The sequence below is a fragment of the Meleagris gallopavo genome, chromosome 6, assembly GCF_000146605.3.
Source record: "Meleagris gallopavo isolate NT-WF06-2002-E0010 breed Aviagen turkey brand Nicholas breeding stock chromosome 6, Turkey_5.1, whole genome shotgun sequence".
Taxonomy (NCBI): Eukaryota; Metazoa; Chordata; class Aves; order Galliformes; family Phasianidae; genus Meleagris; species Meleagris gallopavo.
The window spans coordinates 11,074,231-11,096,410 of NC_015016.2; the positions used below are offsets into that span (position 1 = coordinate 11,074,231).

General features: G+C 37.9%; 1 protein-coding gene across 12 annotated transcripts in view; it reads right to left on the bottom strand.

Moving 5' to 3' along the window:
• KIAA1217 (KIAA1217 ortholog) overlaps window positions 1-22,180 on the bottom strand; it is a 107,617-nt gene that overhangs the window by 70,130 nt on the left and 15,307 nt on the right. For 11 of the 12 annotated variants that reach the window (XR_793853.3, XM_031553863.1, XM_031553864.1 and 8 more), the window contains exons 3-4: window positions 12,785-12,983; window positions 7,504-7,597 (exon numbers count right to left, since the gene is read on the bottom strand). Coding sequence is in view for 10 of the 12 variants with exons in the window: in XM_031553863.1 (XP_031409723.1) it covers window positions 7,504-7,597; window positions 12,785-12,983 (293 nt within the window). In the remaining 2 variants the exon portion in view is untranslated. Of the gene's footprint in view, window positions 1-1,912; window positions 2,223-7,503; window positions 7,598-12,784; window positions 12,984-22,180 lie in introns of those variants that run through there. The other variant, XM_010712433.3, reaches the window with a different exon arrangement.

Below are 22,180 nucleotides of genomic sequence, written 5' to 3' on the forward strand. Positions count from 1 at the left end.
AGGTTAATTAATAGGAGACTGAAATGAAGACTGAGTGGAAAGCAGAGAATTTGAGCCACGATCATTAAGAATCACATTCTGGATTTGAGAAAAACTTCTTGGGAAATCTAAGATCCTGATTGATAAGCCAGCAGCAAGTTTATGAGAAAAAAACGTTGTTTCTAACTTCATAGGGGTTCTAAGTCTCGTGGTCCCAAAACAGCAACCTTCACAGAGTGATCGTAAGTAAAACCTCAAGTAAAACCTCATTTGGAAAACTAACAGGAAGTCACGAAGCTTGGTCAGACTTTGTTCCTAGCCCCAGTAATGCAGATAAGCTACATGGTGCACAATGGAGGTAAAAGAGGATCTCCTCTCCCAGCAAGTGGGGCCATGGCCATGAGAAATTTTTATCAGCTATCAGTGTGTTTAGGGAGTTCTGGCAGCATCTGACCCCACTAGCTTCTGAGGAATTTCAAGTAAACAGCCAAATTAGTGCTAATTGTTCTACTAAAAGAAAGGACAATGGAAAAAAAAATAAAAGAGTAAAACATCTAAAGGCTTGGAACAAGGAAACATTATGTAAAAGAAGGTGGAGTAAGAACAAAACCAGAAACCAGTAGACAATAAAAATGGACTCAAATGAAATCCTTATGTTTTTATTCAGGGCAAGTTCCCAGTGAAGATTCTGAAAGTTTTGCCTGAGAACCTTAGACCTATGTGAGAGATAAGCTTCCAATTTTAATGAAGGGCTGAAGAGACCTTCACACAAGGGAGAATCAGATATTGTCATTAAGGAAATTCTTCATCTCCAGGGCAAGCTTTAAGCAAACCTCAACATGAAAGACAGGCTAGCTTGAATATGGGCATGTTTGTGGGCAATAAAGAGCTTTACTCCTAAAAATGCTATTAAAACAACTGCACTGTGGTTGCAAGTTGATCTGTTTCCACAGAAAAAGCTCTCTGGGAGTTTCCAGGTAACTGTTTTGTGATATCTACCATATGACACTCCTCTTAGGCTAACTGGAAGATTACAGCAAGGGTGCGGCAAGCTAATGTTCCCTGAACATTTTACTATCAAGAACATTATACTTTCTTTCAACTGCAAGCTTGTTGCAAACTTAAAACCTATCTGCATTATTTATTTGTTAAATGTATTTCTTAAATTGTTGGTATAGTAGCAGAATCAACAAGCTTATATTATACACACATCATACTTGGGGAAAAAAAATATAATCCATCAAAGCACAGAGCTATCCAACTAAGAAATCCACAATGCAGCATGCATCCCACTATAATGCAGGATCTATGTCTTTAAACAGATTGACTTTTTGCCAGAAAACATTTGAGATTTATATGCTGGTTTACGCAATGCTAAAATAAAAGTGGAAGTTTTCCTTACAATTCTACCCACTTTCCCACTAACTTAGGCTTTATACAGCAGTAGGTATTGTATATCAAAGGACATATGAAGGAAAGAGAGCAGGTATATTTACAATCTTTCATCACAGTCTGATTTGATGCAGCTACTTCTCAGTGTCTGCTGCTCTGCTGTTGCATAAATAATTGGCAACTACTGACAAGCCATTCAAAGCAAAGGTAGTAAAACCATGACAGTAAAAAAATCAGAACATCAGAGACTTGTTTTATACATTTTGTTCAAATCTCAGCAAGATTTGTAGTGGCAAGCTGGAAAATAACTTTCTTAATGTTTAATATGTAACTAGTCATAAAACCTGAGAGTAGAGCTTTGTGATTTAGTGAGCAATTAAGCATTTATTTTTTCATACAGCTCAAGAAAGAAGAAACAGTTTTCACTGTTTTGATTTAAATTCCCAGTTAATCTGAAAATATCTTTTAGTTTGGAAGAAGAAAAAAAAAAAAAGAAGAAAAGGAATTATATACCTTTCATTATTTATAAGTATCATCTTACCTTACATCTCTTGCTGAGTTCTGTTTCTAGATGTCTTTGGCAGGTATTTTAATTCAGAATTAGTTTCAGCAATACATGCTATTACATCTTCCCTTTAAAACAAACCGCTTTTCCTCTTTCCCTCAGACAAAGTACGTGGGCTAAGAGAGCTGCAGCGTCTCTGTTCAAGCGATTTCATGGACACTCAGAGGCTTTCTTTCTACTGTATGAAAGTTAAATCTGAGTGAGGAAGGCATTTTTCCTGTCCCGGAAATCAGTATAACCAAAACCAATGCTGAGCTAATGAGAAATGTTTCTTCCATGTGTTCTGTTTGGCAGACACTGCAAGTCATATCAAGGAAACACGTGATGTTTATAAATACAATATGGCTCATGTTGTCATAACCTCTCAATGACAAAAAGAGCATTAGAAAAAGCAGACAGCAAAACAGCAGGAAAGATGAGATTTGTATCATTTGGAAGCTCACTATCAGATAATAGACATATTAGCATTTTCTTTTCCTTTTTTCTTTTTCTTCCCAAAAGAAAACGAAGTTTTATAGTAATAGAATCAGTAAGGCAAACACATGGCAACTTACACAAATGCTGTCCTATAGGCATTCTAGCACTTTCACTCGATTTGCTGCATGAATTCTTTTCCAATAAATACTTTTCTTCTAAATACCTCTACGTTGTTCAAGGAGTTACTTTTTTTTTAGCCATGGCATGCGATGAGTAAGTGTAATTTTGGCAGCATTTGCAGCTTTTATGTTTCCGATGTAAAGATTACAAACAATTCAGTAAAAAAAAGCTAAACATCTCAAAGAAGTTGGATGTATGTTTACAGGAATCTGAAGAACATAGAAAGATAACCCTGTTGTTATTATCTCCGTATTTTTCCTGCAAACCAACACTGAATTTCAGCCCCCTCATATGCTTCTTGGGGAGTTGTTTGAGGGCTTTTAGCACTTACAGGGTTTTTTAAGTTCAAGATTTCATCAAGGCATAGTGCAGAGGAGAGTGAAAGTGTTAGCCAGGCACTTTCAGGTGAAAAACGAAGTCACTGTTGCACAGTTTCAGTAGCAAAAGCTGTTCAACATGACTGTTCACCCAACTTATCAAATGTCTGCATCATTCTACAGAACAACTCAGTTTAACTCATCCCCTCTCACCTTGGCAGCCTGATGCCCTGTTGCGGCCAGGAACATCATCACCTTCTAGCTCAATCTCCCAGAGCAGCAGTTTCCATGTACCCCACTCCCTGATTTTGACTGAACTTGCCTTAATTGCCTTTTCACAGAGAAGCAATTTCTGAAAAGAAAAACCTCAAAGCGTACCTCGATACAACAACAGCCACAACAAGCATTCCTTGAATATTCCGGCCTCACCCACTCAGCTGAGGTCTGGGACAAACTACTGACCTGGTAAGGTCTCAGTCAAGCCATGGAATTAAGAGAAAACATGGTGGGTCTAGAACATTTTGAAACAAAGTGCAGCCCACAGGCTTCAGGGCAGGTAGTTGGGAAGAGAAAGACTGCCAAGCAAAACAGCCACCGGTTTGTTATGAAATAAAATTTCCCCAATTCTCAAACTGGCAGACAAATGATGCTCAAAACAAATCACTGCATAAACCGACATCATTAGTATCCAGCTGTGCCACCAGAAAGGCAGACAAGTTACAGGGACAGAGGGGTGAGATTGTAATTTAGGATTCTTATTTCAGACCCTCCATAAAAGGAGGAGGTAGGGCAATGAGAACAGAAAATACACTGTGCCCTTTTAGTGGGGAATCCTTTCCACTTGAAGTCAGCAGTATAGCACTAGGAAGTCACAGCAACAACACAGGACAAAAGGAGTTCTGATACCTCCAAAACACTGAATTCATTCAGCAACACAAAAGTCTGCTGTTCTTTAGTATTATCTATTGGCATTGTACCCACGCACCATTGCAAAATATGAGATGAGAGACAAGCTGGACCCAACAGTTAGTAAATCTGAGAAAGTCTTTTCCCCTTTGAATGTGCAAACCATTAATTCTAACTGCACAGAGCAGCATGGTTGCATACATGCACTTGTACTGTAATTCATAACAATACTGGAGAAAATAAAAAGATCATCTTAACTTCTACATCTGGACATGAGACAGTATCTTGAAAGTATTGTTGCGTAGAGACTTAGAAAGAGCTGATTAATGTTACGTACTCAGGCAACAGAATAAAAGAATCGCAGCAACATGAAGAATCCAAAGAGAACAGCTGCTACAGATTTTCAATGTACATGTTGGGGAAAGAATAAAAAAATAAAGGAAAAGTACAAAAACAAATTTTTAGTGAGACAGCACTATGTGGCTACCTCTTGCTTGAAACAACATTCAGCATGGCAGACTTGTCAAATAAACCATTCTCTTCAAGATGTAAACAGCCTTGGCACACTAACAGTGAGCAAATAAGGCGCTCTGAATGATTTCAAGAGAAACTGTTCTTTAGAATTCATTTACAGCCCAAGCAAATCCCCTTTCTTCAGCACAGTCCATTGAGAAAGGTGCATGAAACAGAAAGAAGACCAGAAAAATTAGAGTTAAAGGATGAGAGAATGGAGCAGTTTGGTGGGATGTCTGAATTTTACAGATCCCACATTCCTCTTGCTTCTCATCTGTGTGGGTAATACTTAATACTTCAAGTGTTACTGCCAATTCCCATACAGGTCTCACATCTGTTTGGTAGCTAAAACAGGTGTCCAAGCTGGCAGCTAACATTATTTTCTGAGACTATTGTGAGTCTGTTACATGGAAATGATTATAAATCACACGAATAGAAGCCTGAACATCACCAAACCCAGAGATAAATGTTCCAAAGCGACAAGAAGGCAAACAGTAGAAAAATCTGTAAAGACACAATCTTCCCAACTCACAAAATAAAACCCAACATCTTTAACCCACAAATGACAGGAGATAGAACTAGACTCCCAATATCACCGTGGCAAAATGTATTTATGCCAGCTCTTGACATCCTAAACAATGTTCTTTTAACTCACCTGAAAATAAGCTGCTTTTCTGTTGATTTTTTAAACAGTTCACTGTGCACAGTGGTTACCAGAGTTTTTCCCTGTTTCCCACTGCAGGGAATTTAACTGCTTGCAGACCACATGAAATTGAAGAGCATCAATTTACCCAGTGCAAAGATGCACAGAGGATGAGGGACAAGAAGCAGCATTTTTTCCACACTCACTTTGTTACCATAGTATTGCACATGCACTACCATATGCATCAAATGTATAAGTTTTGCACTCCCTCCCTCCCCCATCCCTAACTTTAATACCATTTGCTAAAGGAAGATGTATAGATGATCACACTGCCTGAGGGTGGTTCCCTCCCAACCTAACAACTCGTGAATTTGAAAAAAAAAAAAGGTAGAGATCAGTCATCTATTATGGTCTTACAAATTTTGCCAATTTAGACAATTATGAGAAGATCCTACAGTACTTGCCAAGCTGAGCAGAAGCTGCCATGTGTTTTCCGGAGGAGAAAACACTATCAGAGCTCTCTACTTCAGGTAAAGCTTTGGCTAGGATCCGACTGAACAAGGAAGAACCCAGCCATAAGACACCGATCCTTAGACAAACAAATGTAATTATTTCCGGCGCTCAAGAAATTGCCTGCTTCCATGCTCATAACTTTGAAGTGCAGAAATTTACAGCGATCAAAGGGAAGGCTTTTGCATGTTTCTCTGCAGTGTCCTTATGAACATCCTGGTTTCGACTTCACCTCTCGGACCAGAGAGGCAAGAAATTTGTGAACTGAGAAAAGAGCTGTTTTGTTGAATGCACAGAATTTCAAAACAGTACCTCTGTCATTTCAGCAGAGTAAAATATAATATTCTACCATGAAAACAACATTATTGCAAAGGCTATCACTGTGTCACCTTAATTTTTGAGTGATGGCCAAAGAAAGATGATTTAGTCATAATCAAGAGGCGTTAAATGTATGTACTTGTTGTAAAAAGTATTCTAAAATAAGCAATACAAATTAATACAGATCCTGCTTTTGCACAAAAGCAACACCTGTGTTCAAAACAACTCTGTTAGGCACTAAGTAGCTGGAAGAGGACCAAATAACCAGTCGTTACATTTGAATTTATATAGCTAACACTTAACTATATCTGAAAACACATCTACAGAACACAAATAGAGCCACAGTAGATACATCCAGCATTCACTGCACACGCAACAACAGTCTAACTTTATAAAGTCACAGTAACATTGCTATAGCAGTTAAGGTCATAATGCACAGTGATGGTATGTCACGCTTTTGAATATGAAGGAGATGTATCAGATATATCCAGTTACTGCTACAGGAATATAAGTAGAATTGAAAAATTTCAGGACCTTAAGGAAGGCAGTAAAAGCTATCACATTAGCCCTTTGAAGCACATCTATTTGCTCTCTCACATTGTATGTGCAACAGTGTGAATAATCAAGTAATTGGATTTCCGACCTATCAAAAGGACCATTTTATAGCTGAAGTATATAAATGAGAAGTGGTTGAGAATAGTGCCTGTAAATAAACTATTGCTATCTTTCTAAAATAACGAGGCCCTAAACTGTTGAAACAGCAGAAGTATTTCCATGAAATATTAATAATAAAGCAGTGTGACATGCTCAGAATTGATAATGAAAACAAGAAGCAAATGCACAATTAAGCAAATCCCTTCACAGGAAATTTTCAGCGCGTTTGAATCAGCTGTGAAGCGCACATAAAAGTCACAGCACAGGTGGGACAGGCATTTCTTTCTGGACCCACCAAGCTCATTTGGTTGTTATGTTTCCTTGGGACAGTCCCCATAGGCAGACAGGAGATGAAACTGTGTAACTTCACCACTGCTTGCTGTGTCACTGTCTGTGACACTGGGTGTGAAAATATGGTGGAAGAGGTGCTCGTGCACAGCCACACCTCCTGTCCTCTGAGCATCAAAGGAAAAAACACGGTCCAGTAAAAGATAGAGAAAGAAACAGTAGAAGAGAACATGTCTCAAATGCCTTCTCTGTATTTCCCAGTACAGAATGCTCATGTGAAAATACAAATATGTCAGACCTCATTCAATACATACAGAAAAATTCTAGAAAAAAAGCCCCAAGTCATTTACACTACAATAGGTATTTCTTATTGGAAAGGTAATTTACAAAGTGTTTCAGTAGACTTTAAGGTAGGTAGGTATACGTGCTTGGCCACTCTAAACTAGTCCATGCTGAAGCCTTGCAGGAGTGAAGTAACACCCTGCTTTACTTCAACTGTAAAGGTTTGGAAACATGAAGTTAGATGCTTTATAAACTTTGAACATTCCCCATGTCCCAAGATAAGTAATTAAAGACATTGTTTTGATTCACATGCTTTAATGCTAGTAAACAAGAACAAATAAACAGCTAATGCTCAGGGCAAATAACTGGAAAACTGAAAGTAGTTAAAGTTTCTTAGCTATTGAAAGCTTTATCACTTTCCTCTTCTGTATGTGCTGTACAGATATCCTACATTTTATAAATTGTATATATTACAGTTATTAAACAATTAACATAAAAACTGGAAGAAAGAAGAGTATAAGTGTAATGCTAGTACTTACCCTTATGTCTCCATTTACAGCTCTGGAAGTGTGATTAAATGCATGTGCGGGGTCTTTGTTGTAAACTTTAAGGAAAGATCGGTCTTGAATATTCCTGGAATCAAAAGAATCAGCAATGATAACAGATGAAAGTAATTTTATTTGTTGCCTAAAAGTTTCAGGTAACAGACAAACATACTTGGTCTGCAGCCGACCTATAAGAAAAACTCAAATGCCATAGCTTAGGCACACACAAACAAAAGTCTATTTTGATTCTCTTTCCCATGGGAAGTATCATTCTTTCGTTACAAATCCACACCCATAAAAATTAGATAGTGCTAAGTTTCTTTCAAGGTCCTGCCACAGAGTGAAAGCACTTTGAAGACAATAGAGCTTCAACATTTACTCAGTGCTCAGAAGGATTTAGTTAATATTTATATGTTTTATTGTGTATGCAATCCACATGAATTTTTGCTATTCTAGGAAAAGAGAATAAAAAAGAAAATAGTCTAGTTGCAATTAATCTTGAAGCAAGTCCAATTAACAACTTGTTCACAGATCAGAAAAAATAAGTAAAAAATGCAGCAGCAAATAAATTACTCCTCAAAACTTTATCTATTATAAAGTTGGGGTCTTAAGGAAAACAAAAAAGCAGTTATGAAAATCAAATAAACAAGTAAAAGTTCTGATGAAATCTCCCACAGAAATGGTTTAGATAGAAAGTCCTGAGAATTTCTTTTGTTTAATTGAACACTTTGTCATTCATAAGTCCATTTTTAAACTATTACATTTAGGAAAGAGTTTGATGACAGAAATATTCTATTTTGTTTCAAAACCTACCTACCTTTCTTTTGTTAATTTTATGGCTTAGAAATTTGCACTGAACTCTGCTGATGTCTTGTTCACATTTCATCAGTAGCAAAGTCTCCAATCTACATTCACTCACATCCTTTCAAAACTGCGATTCCTTTCATTTCCCAGTAGTGATCTCTAGAGGATTGACTCACACATGTGACTGAATTCCTTTCCTCCAGGTGCAGCTACAAGTCTACCGAACTGATGTTAATCACAAGGATTATCATTTAAAAATGAAGGAAAGGATGCTTGGGCAGGTCCAATTTCTTTCTTCCAATGTCATATTACAATCAGTGATTGCTTTGAATGGGTAGCTAGTCAGAACTTGTGCTGCTGTTGTAGATGTCAAGTAGTTATTAAAGAAACTCCACAGCTCAAGAAACAGATCAGTGCCTTCTGTTTAAGAACTGCAGGGCTGATGAGAAAGTTAGTATTTATGAGTGTTTGCTTGTAGGCTGCATAGGAAAATAGCTACCTTGCGGCAAGTACAAGTTCTTCCATTATTTATGGTAATATAAACTGTTTTCCATCTTACAAATGTGATCCTTCTGCACTGAGACTTGCGCCGGTAGTCTCAGTTACCATTTTCTGCCTCAAACTTAGAAATATGTTCTTTTTGATGCAAAGCTAACTCTTTCATTTTCAATTCAAGAAATGCAGTATTTTTCATTTAAATAAATTTTATCTGCTCCTTTTTTCACTCTGATGGCTATGAGATGGTACTTAACTAACTGGAGTTTTTTTTTAGAAAAGCATTCTCCATAAATACTTCTTGTAGGAACATGACATGTTAAAGTAAAACATTGCTGTAAGGCAAATCACCAAAATACAAGGCATTTGATCTCTGAAGTGAATTCTGTTTCACCTCCTGTTGCTATCCTAAGATAAACACCACTGATAGTAGGTATATATTACTGTATATTCATAATTACTACTATTTGCATTACTGTAACTCCCAGATGCCCATGGCATGTTCAAAGGCCTCAATGATATGTGTGCTGTATCAACATCCTAGGAAAACTTTACCTGCTTACAAGATGAGTATAAAACACAAAAGACAAAAAGATAGCTGCAGAAAGATAAGGGAGCAGAAAGACACAGGGAGAGCATAGCCTCTCTCTCCAGGCTGAAGAGCAATAAACAGATTCTGGCACCATTGTCATGCCCTGAATAGGGAATGCATGAGAAAGGGTGAAGGTGGGACTAGAAGAAGAGCAATACAGTGGCTTTGCAGATGTTTGTGGAGGACTCCTTCCAAGCATGACAGAGGGCTGCCTAAGGGGGAGCATGAAGGCACTTGTTGGAAAACTAAAGACGTGTACAGTGAAAGTTGGCATTACTAGCCAAGTGGAAGCAGATGGCACTTGGTATCGAACAAGAAATGAAAAGTAGCATTGAAGTGGGCTTGGAGTGGCCCTCATAATGAAGACAAGTAGTTTTTATTTAATTAGATAGAGAAGATACAGTCAGAGGACAAGTGAAAAAATACAGTGAAACAGTCCTCCTGACAAGCTAGGAGAATAGCTTCTATTGCCTCCTTTGAATGAGTAGAGTGAACCTGCATCAAATGTCAGGAAAAGAACGTTACAACAGTTCATGTAAAAAAAACCTAGATGTTTAAAGTTGATGTCAAAAAATGTTTAAAAGTTGATGATTTAGCCAAGTGTTTTATCACAACATGGTATGAAATGAAAGGCTGCATCAGAGGGATGTTATGCAGAAAAAAAATCTGAAAAAGTCAACAGTGAAAGCAGAATCATGAACAAGGTTAAGAAAACAACTGATTTGGGGGCACAAGTAGCAAGCAGTGCTTTATCCCCAGGGATTAAATAAGAAAAAATAATAAAGAAATAAAAGAAGAGGAAGTGGGTTGGTCTAATGAAGAACATAATTTGGGTTAAACTAATGGCGCCTGAGACTATGTTAGAAGAGAAGATCAAGATTTGTGTTGGGGAAAAGAGGCAGGTTTCATGTTATCAAGTTGCAGATGTTCATAGGGAAGACATCGACAGTTGAGCTAGTTTCACTAGCATGTATAATTTTCCACAGAAAAAAAACACAGAAAATCAGTGTTTGAGAATATGACCCCTCAAGCGATAACTGAAAGACAGGAGAGAAACAGTAAGGAATTGGGGAAAACAACTCCTTGAAATAAAAGGTGATCGAAGTTCCAAGAAGAAAGCAATGACAGTATACATCAGATATCTGAGAGAATAAGGGCGTAATGTTCACAAAAGCTAGCCAGTTGGTGACCTGAACAATCATAATGGAACAGTTGGGAACAAAGAACAGGTAGAAATTAAAAGAATAAAGCCTCAAGAAAGGTGGAAATGGGTCTAAGATTGATTGAACTGGAACAAGTAAAACTCCACCAGCAGTTATAGTGATTGCTTAGTGCAGGAGAGAAAGGTGATGGCGTGAACAGTGGAAATTTACTTTGTGTGCAGAGAAAGTTTTGTTGAGAGGCACAGAAACATGTTTGCAATGTAAAGAGAAGGCACTATAATATAGCAAGACATTAATAAGAAGACAAGGCAAAAGATGTGAGGCACAGAGGAAGATGAGTCAAATGGAGAGCTTAAAGTCAATTGAAATGCTTGTGTACAAAGCAAGGAAGAAGGAAGATAATTGAAGGAAGAGATGGCAAGCAAAGAAGAGGAAAATTATACTTTTTATCTGTTCTCTGTGGGGAGACGCTGTGTAAAGGTCATGTGAAAGAGTAAGGAACAGAAAAGGAGAAAACGTGGATATCATTAAAAGGTGTTAAAAATGCTACCAGTACTGCATACTTTGGACTCCAGTAAACTAGATTTATTGAAGTTTCCTTACTGAGGGTGGCAGCTGAAGGAGGGCATTTGGCTATAGAGGAAGTCAGCAGCTGGAATACGGCATTTCCTCTAGAAACGATCTACAATACATGCATAGGAACAGAGGAAGCAGAGAGTGAGCTATGCTTGATTCTGGCAGAGTGATGCCTGCAATCAGAAGAAAGGTGGAGTGGAGAGTGGTATTAAGATAATGAACAATGGCAATACTGGGGCAGGGAGGGGGTGAAGTCATAAATTGTTAGTCTGAAACTCAAGGGAAGATGGAGTGATAAAGTGAAAGAGTTGATGGGCCAGACTACAGCTGGCAATAAGGCACTCAGCAACAGAAACATTGTAACACCTATCTTGATTTAATCACTTGATCAGATATAGTGAATAGACTACTTGAAGTATAAGAAACTTGAGAACATAATGAATGAGGATGCAAAAATCAGATGAGGCTTAAAACTGGAGTAACAGTGGCCAAACTATGGTGTGAAAGAGTGCTAAGCAAGAAAGATTAAAAAAAACAAACAAACTAGAAACTGAAATCCATGAAGATGGTTGATGACAAGATACTGGATAGAGAGACTGTGGAAAGCGAGACAGAGGAGAAAAAGTGAGGTGCAATGCTGTTCAAAGACTAGAAAGAAGAGTTAATGGGGGAATTTGAAGTGGCAATGCTAGAAAAACCCCAACTTGTACTGAGGTCAAGTAATCTCCAGAAGAAACGAGGCACTAGTGGGCAATGCACTTCCCTTACTTTCACATCATTTTCCTGCACCAGAGTTGACTGGCAGAAAGGAAACATCTTTTCTACTTTCTTCTTCATCCCTTTAAGCTCTTCTGTCCATTCATTTTAACTCATAGCCTCTAGTGAGAAGGACACAAAAGCACACTGTATCTCCCTGAACAGTTCTTAGTGCAACATGCCTGTAGTATGTCTTAAGAGTTTTGTTATGGCATCATTTGAGACTTGGTATGTCCCCTAAGAATCTGATCCTTTTGCTTGAAGAACACAGACATCAGGACTAACAGATGACAGAAAGAATCATCCAGATGTTAGCCAGAGACTGAACTCAGAAGTAGAGAAGGAAAGAGACTGCATCAGTTGCTGCATCCTGACATCAAAAGGAAGGTGGCAAGGCTGCTGCAGCAGTAGTCACAAATGCTACAAATCCTTGGCAGTGTAAGAGAATAAATAAAAATGTTGTGAGGACATCAGTAACATTCATTTTTGAAACTTCAAGCTCACCTGGAGATTTTGCTCTGCTAGAAAAAAGCTGTATTTTCTGTGGGTTTTTGTGTTCAGTATGTTAAATATTTATGTCTCAGCTAAAATGCAATAAAATATTAAATATGAGAACCTGCATGAATTGTATGTATATTTGAATGAGATACACCATACATCAATGGCTTGTGCAACAGATGTTGCTCCTACAGCTCAAGGCAATGCCAGATCAAGCTTCCCATAGTACTCAGATATCACTGAACAGGCTTTTAAGTGTCAAGCCTCTATCTGTTAGATACGTATCAGCTCCACACCTTTTTAATCTTTAAGTGCACTGCATAAAACAAAACAAAACATCAACAACAAAAGAAATCCAAAACCCAACAGCTGTAATTCCTCGTATACTTACCTCACATCACACAGTTCATAGTATATGTTTCTGCTCTCATCCTTGATGTAAATGGCCACACTAGGCGATTCTAGCATTTTCATTGTCAGCTGCTGGGGGAAGGCACTTACAAAAAGGGCACGAATTGTGTCTGTGCTTGTGATTTCATTTGGCATCCTCAGCTGCTTTGTTTCATCTCCATATTGAAGATATAAAACACCTACAAGCAAAATAAAATAGGAAATTACTATTCATAAGTGCATATAAATAATCTGGTCTTCCAAGTCTATGTAGAGCACAGGTCAAGCCCATATAGAGGACAGAAAAATCAACTCACAATCCTTGCACATAAAGCAAATAGAATGTTTTTTCAACACAGGATAGGAGTAGAGTACCACACTTTGCTGAGAAGCCTATTTTTACTGTTCTTCACTTAGAGAAATCAGAAGTTTACTCGAAGAAGTCTACTGAAAGATTCCAAATGCAGTATGTCTGCTCTACAATGGAAGGTGTTCGTAAATCAAAAGGTACTTTTATTTTTAAAGCAGTTGAGGAAGACCTTCACCATTTTATACCACCCAGTTTCCCTTAAACAAAAGTTTCGTGTCTTAGCCTCGTGCTTACCCAACAAATCCCCTCCAGAAAATAGACTTCCATTTTAGCACTAGTAATTTTACATTCATAATTCAATTTGCTGGCATTATATAGTATAAAGACCTAGGTGAAACTCCCAGCAGGAGTAAAACTAAGGTCACACACAAACAATTTCAGATCCTTTCAGTTTTGTAGCTGTGTTAATAGGCATCCTTAGCACTCAGGGAGAAACAAAAGTGATCTTAGATGCTGAACTGCAAAATGTGGACATTCTTAATCAGCAAAGACAGAAAGTACATAGCTACAAGGACTGCTTTAAAAGTAACGTCTCCTACTGGCCCACGACACCAGAGGCAGATGGTGGTGGTATGGCAGTAGAGGTGAAACTTCCCACCAATATCCCGTTACATTCTGTTACCGCGTGACAGATGGCAGCACAAGGGCAGTCTGACAGAATGGCATTTGACATGGAAGTGCGTGTGAAGCAAAGGTGTGGAACTGAATTCCTCCATGTGGAAAAAATTGCACCTACTGGCATTCACAGACACTTGCTGAACACATATGGAGACCAAACAGTGGATGTGAGCACAGTGCACTTCAGCAGTGATGACAGTGGGTCAAATCCGCTGGTGCGGATTTTTACGAGCAAAGCATGCAGACTCTTGTTCATCACTAGTAAAAAATGCATAGCTAATGATGGTGACCATATTGAAGTATTGTGTTTTACAGCTGAGAATTTGCTATATCAAATCCTGTTATTGTGCTTCTTGTATCTTCTGTAGTTTCCATGGAAATAAATAGGAGGCATTACTTTTGGAGCAGCCTACATAGTTATTACAGAAACATCGACAGTGAATTCACTGTCATTCATGTAGGTACAAGCAAGGCAGTTTTACACCACCTAGTCTGGATGCTGCCAGCATGTAATGGCAGATGCAGAGCATTCAAACTTAACTACTGCCACATCCTTATTACATTTTCAGGTAGACTCTGGAGCCTGAGTGGAGCTCTGCGCTGCCACGCTTTTGCGTACACCAACAACTGCAGGTAGACTAACACTAGGTGTGGTACTTTACATAAACTGAATTCACCATGATAATTGCAGCATAGGTGCACCATATGCTGTCGACATGGTGAACACAAACAGGAGGGTTGGGAACTCAAGATCCTCAATGCTGTTACCATCAGTTATCTTCAAATCACTAAGCTTGGGTGGTTACGCATTCTCAGTTGAAAGTCATCAAGAATGGGATTGGCAGTCCTGAGCTCCAAACACTGATCAAAAGCAATAGGAAAAACTAGAGTCCTAGAATGTAAAGGCATACAGTGAGAAGAACAGAAGATATTTTAATCTAAGATATGCTTCCCTTCTTCTTAGTCTTTAGTATTTTTTTCACTACACTGTCCAAAATCGCTGTACAGTAATGAACACATACCCATTATCTACAATCAGTTGGTAAGTAATTGTGCTCACAGCTAGGAAAGAAAGATTAATTTTTAAAGAATTCTTAACAAACTACTCAATATTACTCAATAATTTAATATTAGGCCCCTCTATAAAACAGATTGTTTTAATCATTTCCCTATGATTATCAAGAGTAGCTCTTTTTCCTTTATCAAAATTGCAATCAGATCCTCCGGGAATTCAAATATAAACTTCCATTTTCCTTCAGCTGAAAAAACTGTTTCAGACTGAAAAGGTCACGGAAGATTTTCCTGAAATTTTTATTTTGGATGCCGATATATCATGAGCTATTAAACAATTTATTTATTTTTAATTTGAGGCATCATTCATATCTCTATGTTCTTCTAAGGTAAAAATGGCTTTTTAGTGCTCATTCAAATATTCACTACTATGAAACATTTTATAGAATTTTGAACTAACTGTATTTTAATACCACATGTTGTCAATGACTGTATTTAATTAATTGCTCCAAGAACATAAGCCTATTCATTTGTGTTTATAGATTTGACTTAGGCAGAACACAAGGCATGTTCAATGTTTTGTTACTGGAAGCTTTCTTGGATTAAACAGTAAAAAAGTGTATTTTGAATAAAAACACAGACTTCACATATAGCTTTGCAAGTGTGTGTGACTCTGTTTTCTGCCTAGTTTGAGCATTTGTACAGAATGCAGAAAATGCCAATAAATGCCTTCTGAATATTGAGCTACTGAAAACATTACACAGCAGAAATGGTAGAGTTGAAAATCTTTCTCATTCACAAGCATGACTTATTCCAGAAGTCGTGACTCTGTCTGTCCTCAAATATTCCCTCAAAATATTGATTCAAAACAATATTACAGTTGTTTTCAATTTTCAAAACAAACGTGCATACTATCCAAAAAGATCCTGACTTTGAATAGAGAGCTTTAACATACAATTCAGAGAAATGTTTTGACCATAGTATTACTGTAGGTGTAAAATGCACTGTCAAAGGCATAATAAATTCTCCTTTCCTTACTCTCTCTTAAATCAGAAGTCCTTTAAATAACCTACTGCCTTCCCTCTTGAGGTATCCAATACGTTTCATGACAAAGTGATGCTTTACTGCATCTCCTATTTGACAAAACTAACTGCTTAGTCATACAAACCTAGTTTCAGCATGATGGGATAAAGAGACTCCAAAATGCATTATTTTAAGTAATTGATATTAGTTTTCTCACACACATTGCTGGGCTGAAACTTTGAACTCTGGCAATATCCCCATGGCCAACCTCATAGAAGCTGCTGGAGCTTTGAGGTATGTTTTACTTTCAGCTAAAATATTACTTCCTTGGAGAATTAAAGAGAAAAAGAGAATATAACTCTGGTACAGGTTCTATTCGGGCACAAGTCAGCAAAGGTACTGGAAAGAAGTATGAAGTATGTACCATACTCATACCAGCAAGCTCCTAACTCCTTAGTTACAAGTGGTAAAGGCTTATTCCTTACGGCAAAAACTAATGCTACATAAGCAGCACAACATTACCCAGCTCACATCTCTCAGCACCATCATCTAATCCACAGTGCTGTCCTAATCCAGACTAAACATCATGCTATCATGGTTTTATTGCTAGCAATGACCTCAGTACTGGGCAGCTGAAAGCTAGTTTGAGGATGTTCAGAAGAGCTTTAATTTACAGAGCAGGAATGCCTACAAACTGATTATTTTAGAGAGAAAACCGTGGAGCATTCAGCAGTAAAGAAACGTTAAATACCTGACAGATCAAGAATAAGTTAACAAATATGATTAAGTCATCTTCTAGGACCTTTACAAATAAATTCTCTCACACAATAAACTTTAAACAGTAAAATACTGCTATGCTCACAATCAAGTAAAGAAACCCAAGGCAAAGCAGTTAAGTAACTTCTCAGTGCTGTGAAAGAAAATACAGTCAAAGCTTGCACTGGTGTCAATTGGTTTCTTTCCTGGGAAGCCACAAGAAACTCATCATCCACGTAAGACATCTTGCAAATTTCTGTACTGAAAATCTGACATCTAGTAACATCTTATTCCATGGGCTCCCACCTGAAGAGACTTATTAATGTATTTGGCTCATGCTTCGTGTTGTGTGCTAATGCATTTAAACTTTCCCACAGATACAGAAATCAGTGGCATGAATTAGGCACTGTTGATTGTCTTTTGGCGCAGCCACTCTATTTAACCTCTGGAAATTTTGCACCCAATCTGAAAGTTTCAAGTAATTAGTAAAGCTGGTTGGAATAAAGCAATCAAAAGCTGGATGCGCTGGTAGCTCTGGAATGTCTTTAAATCAAAGGTGTAAAGCTAGGTATTAATAAAATGCTAGAAATACGTATGGAAGACCTCCAGGACTTGTTGAGTGACCAGCTAATTAGATAAATTAGCAAAGAAGGCTTTATCTTAAGGAGAAAAATTATAGAGTACGTGGTGAGGAAATACAGTAAGAATTGCCGGAAATCAAGCTGAGTTATGTTTTCAAAAGTAAACTAAATAGCATAGTGTTAAGGTTTGGTACAGTTTTCATTAGATTAGTTTTACTCTTTATCTAACCACCATTTAACCATATCTTTCTGAGACAGTGGACAGCCTTTGTCTTTAGATGCCGGTTTAACTTGATCTTCCACCATACAGCCATTGAGTCACTGACTCCATCTGCACTTTCTCTCACACTGAAGTCAGCATCAATGCCAAAAGCAGAAGTGAGAAAATGACCCCATGTTTGTTTCTGTTCAGACCTGTAATCAATTTTAAACTCTAAGGATAACTTCAAAAATCTTGATGATTACTATTTCTGCTGGGACATTTCAGGGCTATCCAGAGAAGATCACAATAAAGACTGTTAAGCATTTCCTCAAAATCAGGTTAACAATTTTTTAAACTACAGCGCCGAGATCATTCCAGTTTTCCTTTGGTTTATCTTTGACACAATTATAAAATATAAAACCAAGAGCAGCACAGGCTATATTGTTCTTCCCTCACTATCAGATAAAAAAGATAACACGAAGTTGGTGTCCTTATTGACAAATTCTGCAAAAGTTATGCAGGTATAAATTTACTCCAGTAACATGTCTAAGCCCTGTGGAAGAATCTCCTCAATAGCAGTTCTTTCTTTCCACACCCACAAGACTTGTCTCTCTTATTTCACCACATACATTTTCTACTAGTTTGAGGTCATTGCCATGACCCTTGTGGTATTTCTAGCCTGAAGCTCTCATATTAGTTTCCATTAGTTACTCCCTGCTGAAAATCTATCTTCCATGTTCATAATGTGTCTATAAATATTCTTAGCTGTCTTCAAGTATTAAGAAAATCAAAAACTACATCTTTTCCTGAAATAAAAGAAATAACTTATTTGATATAATTTTATTCCCAAGTAGCCCCTAGAGTTTTGCTCAAGGTATTAATTTATTTGTATCAATTTTAATAAAAACAAGAATCATTGAATTTAGTCCAGTAGTACTTCTTACTGCAGGTTTCATCCTTGGTTGCTATCTACTGTAACTTGCTGTAATTCTGCAATATACGTACTACCTAGTGAAAAAAAAAAAAAACCATGGAAAATTTAACAGTTACAGATAATTCCAATCTAAGTGATGTGAGAGATGAAGATTTTTAAGCGTCACTCAAATATAAGCACTTTACTACAAATTAGCACATTTCGCTAGCAAAGAATAAAATGCTAAAAAATTCCAAAAGACAACTGACAATATCAAGGGAAAACTTGTATTTGTTCTGTCTGATTGCAGCAAAAATACGTGAAATTACCTATTGGCAAAAGAGACTATCATATACCTATGTCAGCAGCCTGTCAAGTGTAGACAGTTATTTTGGTTTGGGGAAACATTTTGATTTAACCCATTTTACCAGGCGGAAAACACTGATCTTACAGATGACTTTTGGATAATAATTGCATCTAAACCTCTTCACTTGCCAGAATAGCTCCACTGACCAGCAAAATGACTTTTTTATACTCCTAACTTATAAAAAGATGCCAGTAAACTTGGAGGAACACGGAAAGTCCATGATATTTAATGACCGAATACTGATGAATACCGAAGAAACTGATGACTGAACAACTCAATGAGATGAACTAGGAAGTCCATGTGTCCCAGAGCTATTTTTAAGAGGGACCACAAGCTTTGCCATGCAATACTGACAGACTCCAGTTCACACTCACTGAACAGTTTAGTGTAGCAAAACCAGAGCAATACGCACAAACAGGCACAGGACTTTCCTATCAGGGTGTAGCAGCTGTGCTGCTTTTGTTGACCAGAAGCTGAGCTCCTGGCCTCTGCAGAAGCCGTGAGCCCTGGCCAGACGGCTCCCAGCCAGAGGTAGCAAGCTAGTACAGCTTCAGAGGATGTGTCTGCCAAAGGCTACACAGACACGTTAAGCATTTATGGACACCATAAGCAAGAGTTCTATGCAATGATGTTTTTCCTTTTAACTTTTAAAGAGGCAATTAAAAAAAAAAAAGACAAGAAAACATTAAGCTTCCTGTAATCATACAATCATAGATTGGCCTGGGTTGAAAAGGACCTCAAAGATCATGTAGATTTAACCTCCCTGCCATGGGCAGAGTTGCTCTTTCCCTAGAAAAAAAAAGAGAGCGCCAGATGGTATCTGCTTGCATTTCCTTCCACCTATATCAAGAACATGTTATTTGAGTGGTAACTGCTGCTTATAAAGCCTGCTTTTTAGTACTAAACCACGTAGAAGTTATGTGCTCAAGGGCAGAATCTGACCATCTAATTCCTCCATATTCACAGGCCTTACCTGATTGGTAGTTCCACCACATTTAACAAATCCTCCATGTTAACCATAGGAATTGTCTTCAGTACTTCATTTCCAAAGAGTTCTCTGCTGTCAGTAGCAAGTTTAGGGGCTGAGCAACCAGCATGCAAGAGCATGCCTGGTGTGATGTGAGAACCAGAAGTCCACATCTATAGTTCTAACAAGCAATTTGACTTCTGTCATTAAGGCCTACATTTAAATAGGATCTTGGACTAGCAAACTTAGCACAATTAAGGAGAAGACTGCCAAGAGGTCAGTTTACTGGGGTCATTTCAGTTTGCCATTATCTTTTTCATAATGATGGAGCCAAAAACTGGAGGTAATACTCAATGTACAATCTCACAAATATCAATAAGAAGGGAATAATCACTCCTGCTGTCTAAGTTTCTGTTCATATAGCTATTTACGTAGTTTTCACTGCTGATCTATAGCCATTTCATTGCCAGACCCAAAGTCCTCTCTGCAAAGCTGCTGCCAAAGCAACCTGTTCCCTCCCTGTGCTTTGTTGCATTTGCATTCCCCTTTGCTGAGCATCATAAGGTTCCTGCTAGCTCAGTTCTCTGGTTCATTGGGGTTCCAGTGAGTGGCAGGCTGACTCCCCAACACACTGAAAGGTCTCCCACGGTTAGTGTTAACTCAGACCCTGATCCTGGTTCACTACATCTCAACAGCCAGTTTGCTGTTACAAATTACTGTCCCCAGAGCCCACTCCTCAAGAAGACCATTCAAAACCAGCCACCAGCTGGACATGGAAATATTAAGCCCTATCCATCCTGAAGGCTACCTCTTTCTCCCCAGTATGGCTATAATGATGCAGTAATGGGTGTGTGAAAGCCTTTAAAATCTTTTCTAAGATTTTAAACAATATCCATTGTTAAACAATATCCATTGCTCTCCCTCATCCCACTACCAGTATATTCATCACAGAAAGTAACTGGGCAGAAGCAATGGTACCAAAAGTTCTTTTATGAAACATTTCAGCAGTTAAAAATCCAAACAGACTTCCAGTTTGAAAGTTGTTCAGGTCACTGACTTTACTATCCCAAGAGAGTACCCTAATCAGCAGGCTATCGATCATACTCTGGTGCAACGCTAATCCTCTTAGTCTGTTTAACTCAGGCTAATTTATAGCAAAAAATGCAAATGAGAAAAACAGATCAAGAGACAGCCGTACATCACATTAAAGAGATGACAGTATTTCCCTTTCAGAACAGAAACCTGAACGCAGGCCCAGCTCTATATAGCAACTACTCATTAGAATCACTACCTAAAAATATAAAAAGTAGTGGGAGCAATGACTAAATCCTAGAGCTGTTCTCATTCAGAGACTTGCTGTCACCACTGGCAATGATTCCTAAGTGCACTGTGCTGAGGGTGAGGCACTACGCTTCTTTGCTTGGCCAAATTCTTGAACTTCTCACAACACATGGAACTGCACTGCCTTTTTTTTGCTTGTTTCTTTGCCTTTAAGCATGCCCTTGTGCAAATGGATTAGAGTTAGATTTATAAATTTTACTTAAAGTGAAACTTTGATTAAATTTGTCCAAGCAATAGCTCCTATACCAGTTTTGATGCCTACCCTTCCTTGCAGGGTAGTCTGGCCTGTAAAAGCTACTCTAGCTGCCAAAGCCCTCTTCCAGAAGACACCATATGCTGATAGGACAAATTGCTGCTGTGATTCTGAGTAAGAAGAGATAGAGCAGGATGAGGAACTTGCACCTTCTTGCAGGTATGATTTGCAGAAAACAGGGAACACATTGCCATCTTTAAATAGCTTTATATATTTTCTCAATTTGGATCCTAATTACTTTGCCTCCCCCTTTATCTTCACCACTTTTCATTTGGGTTTATTTATGTTGCAAAGATCTATATGCATAGTGAGAAAATGCCCATATTACCCAACACAAGTCACATTTTTAGTTGCAAGTCCTTTAGAATTACTGCAGTGCAAATAAATAATAAAAATTTCATTCTGAAAACATTTAACAGACATAGTAATAACAGATACAAGCTAGCACATATAACGGCTTTACTTCGCACACTACATATCTTCTACTCCAATATCACTGCAGTTAGTCCACTGGAATCACACTGATACACCCCATTGCAGTGGGGTCAAATTCAGCTCCAGAGTGACACAGCATCTAAAATACACTGACAGTCAGCTTTTTAGTGTCAGACAGAACGTGCTTCTGTTGAGGCAGTATGTACCAAAGAAGTTCTTGCTTCTTGGAAATATTTTTTTTTTTAAGGTACACACAAGATCTTCTTATATCACAGGAAAGCTGTGGTAAGTAAAGAATAAATGTGAGTGCACAAGAGCATGCCTGGGGAGGTCCACATTTCACTCTTCCATATAGCTGTCTTTCACAAATCACGTAGGACAATAAACGAAACAGAAAAAAAGACCTTCAGCACTACTCTATGTCAGTATGATTGTTTACCTCCCTTCGGTTTCTTGCTGAAAAGTATTTCACGTAAAAGGTGGTTTTTATTTTCTTTCCAAGTCCAAAAACTTCAGCTATAATTTGAAGAAATGTGAAAGAAACTGAAGTCTAAAAAAAG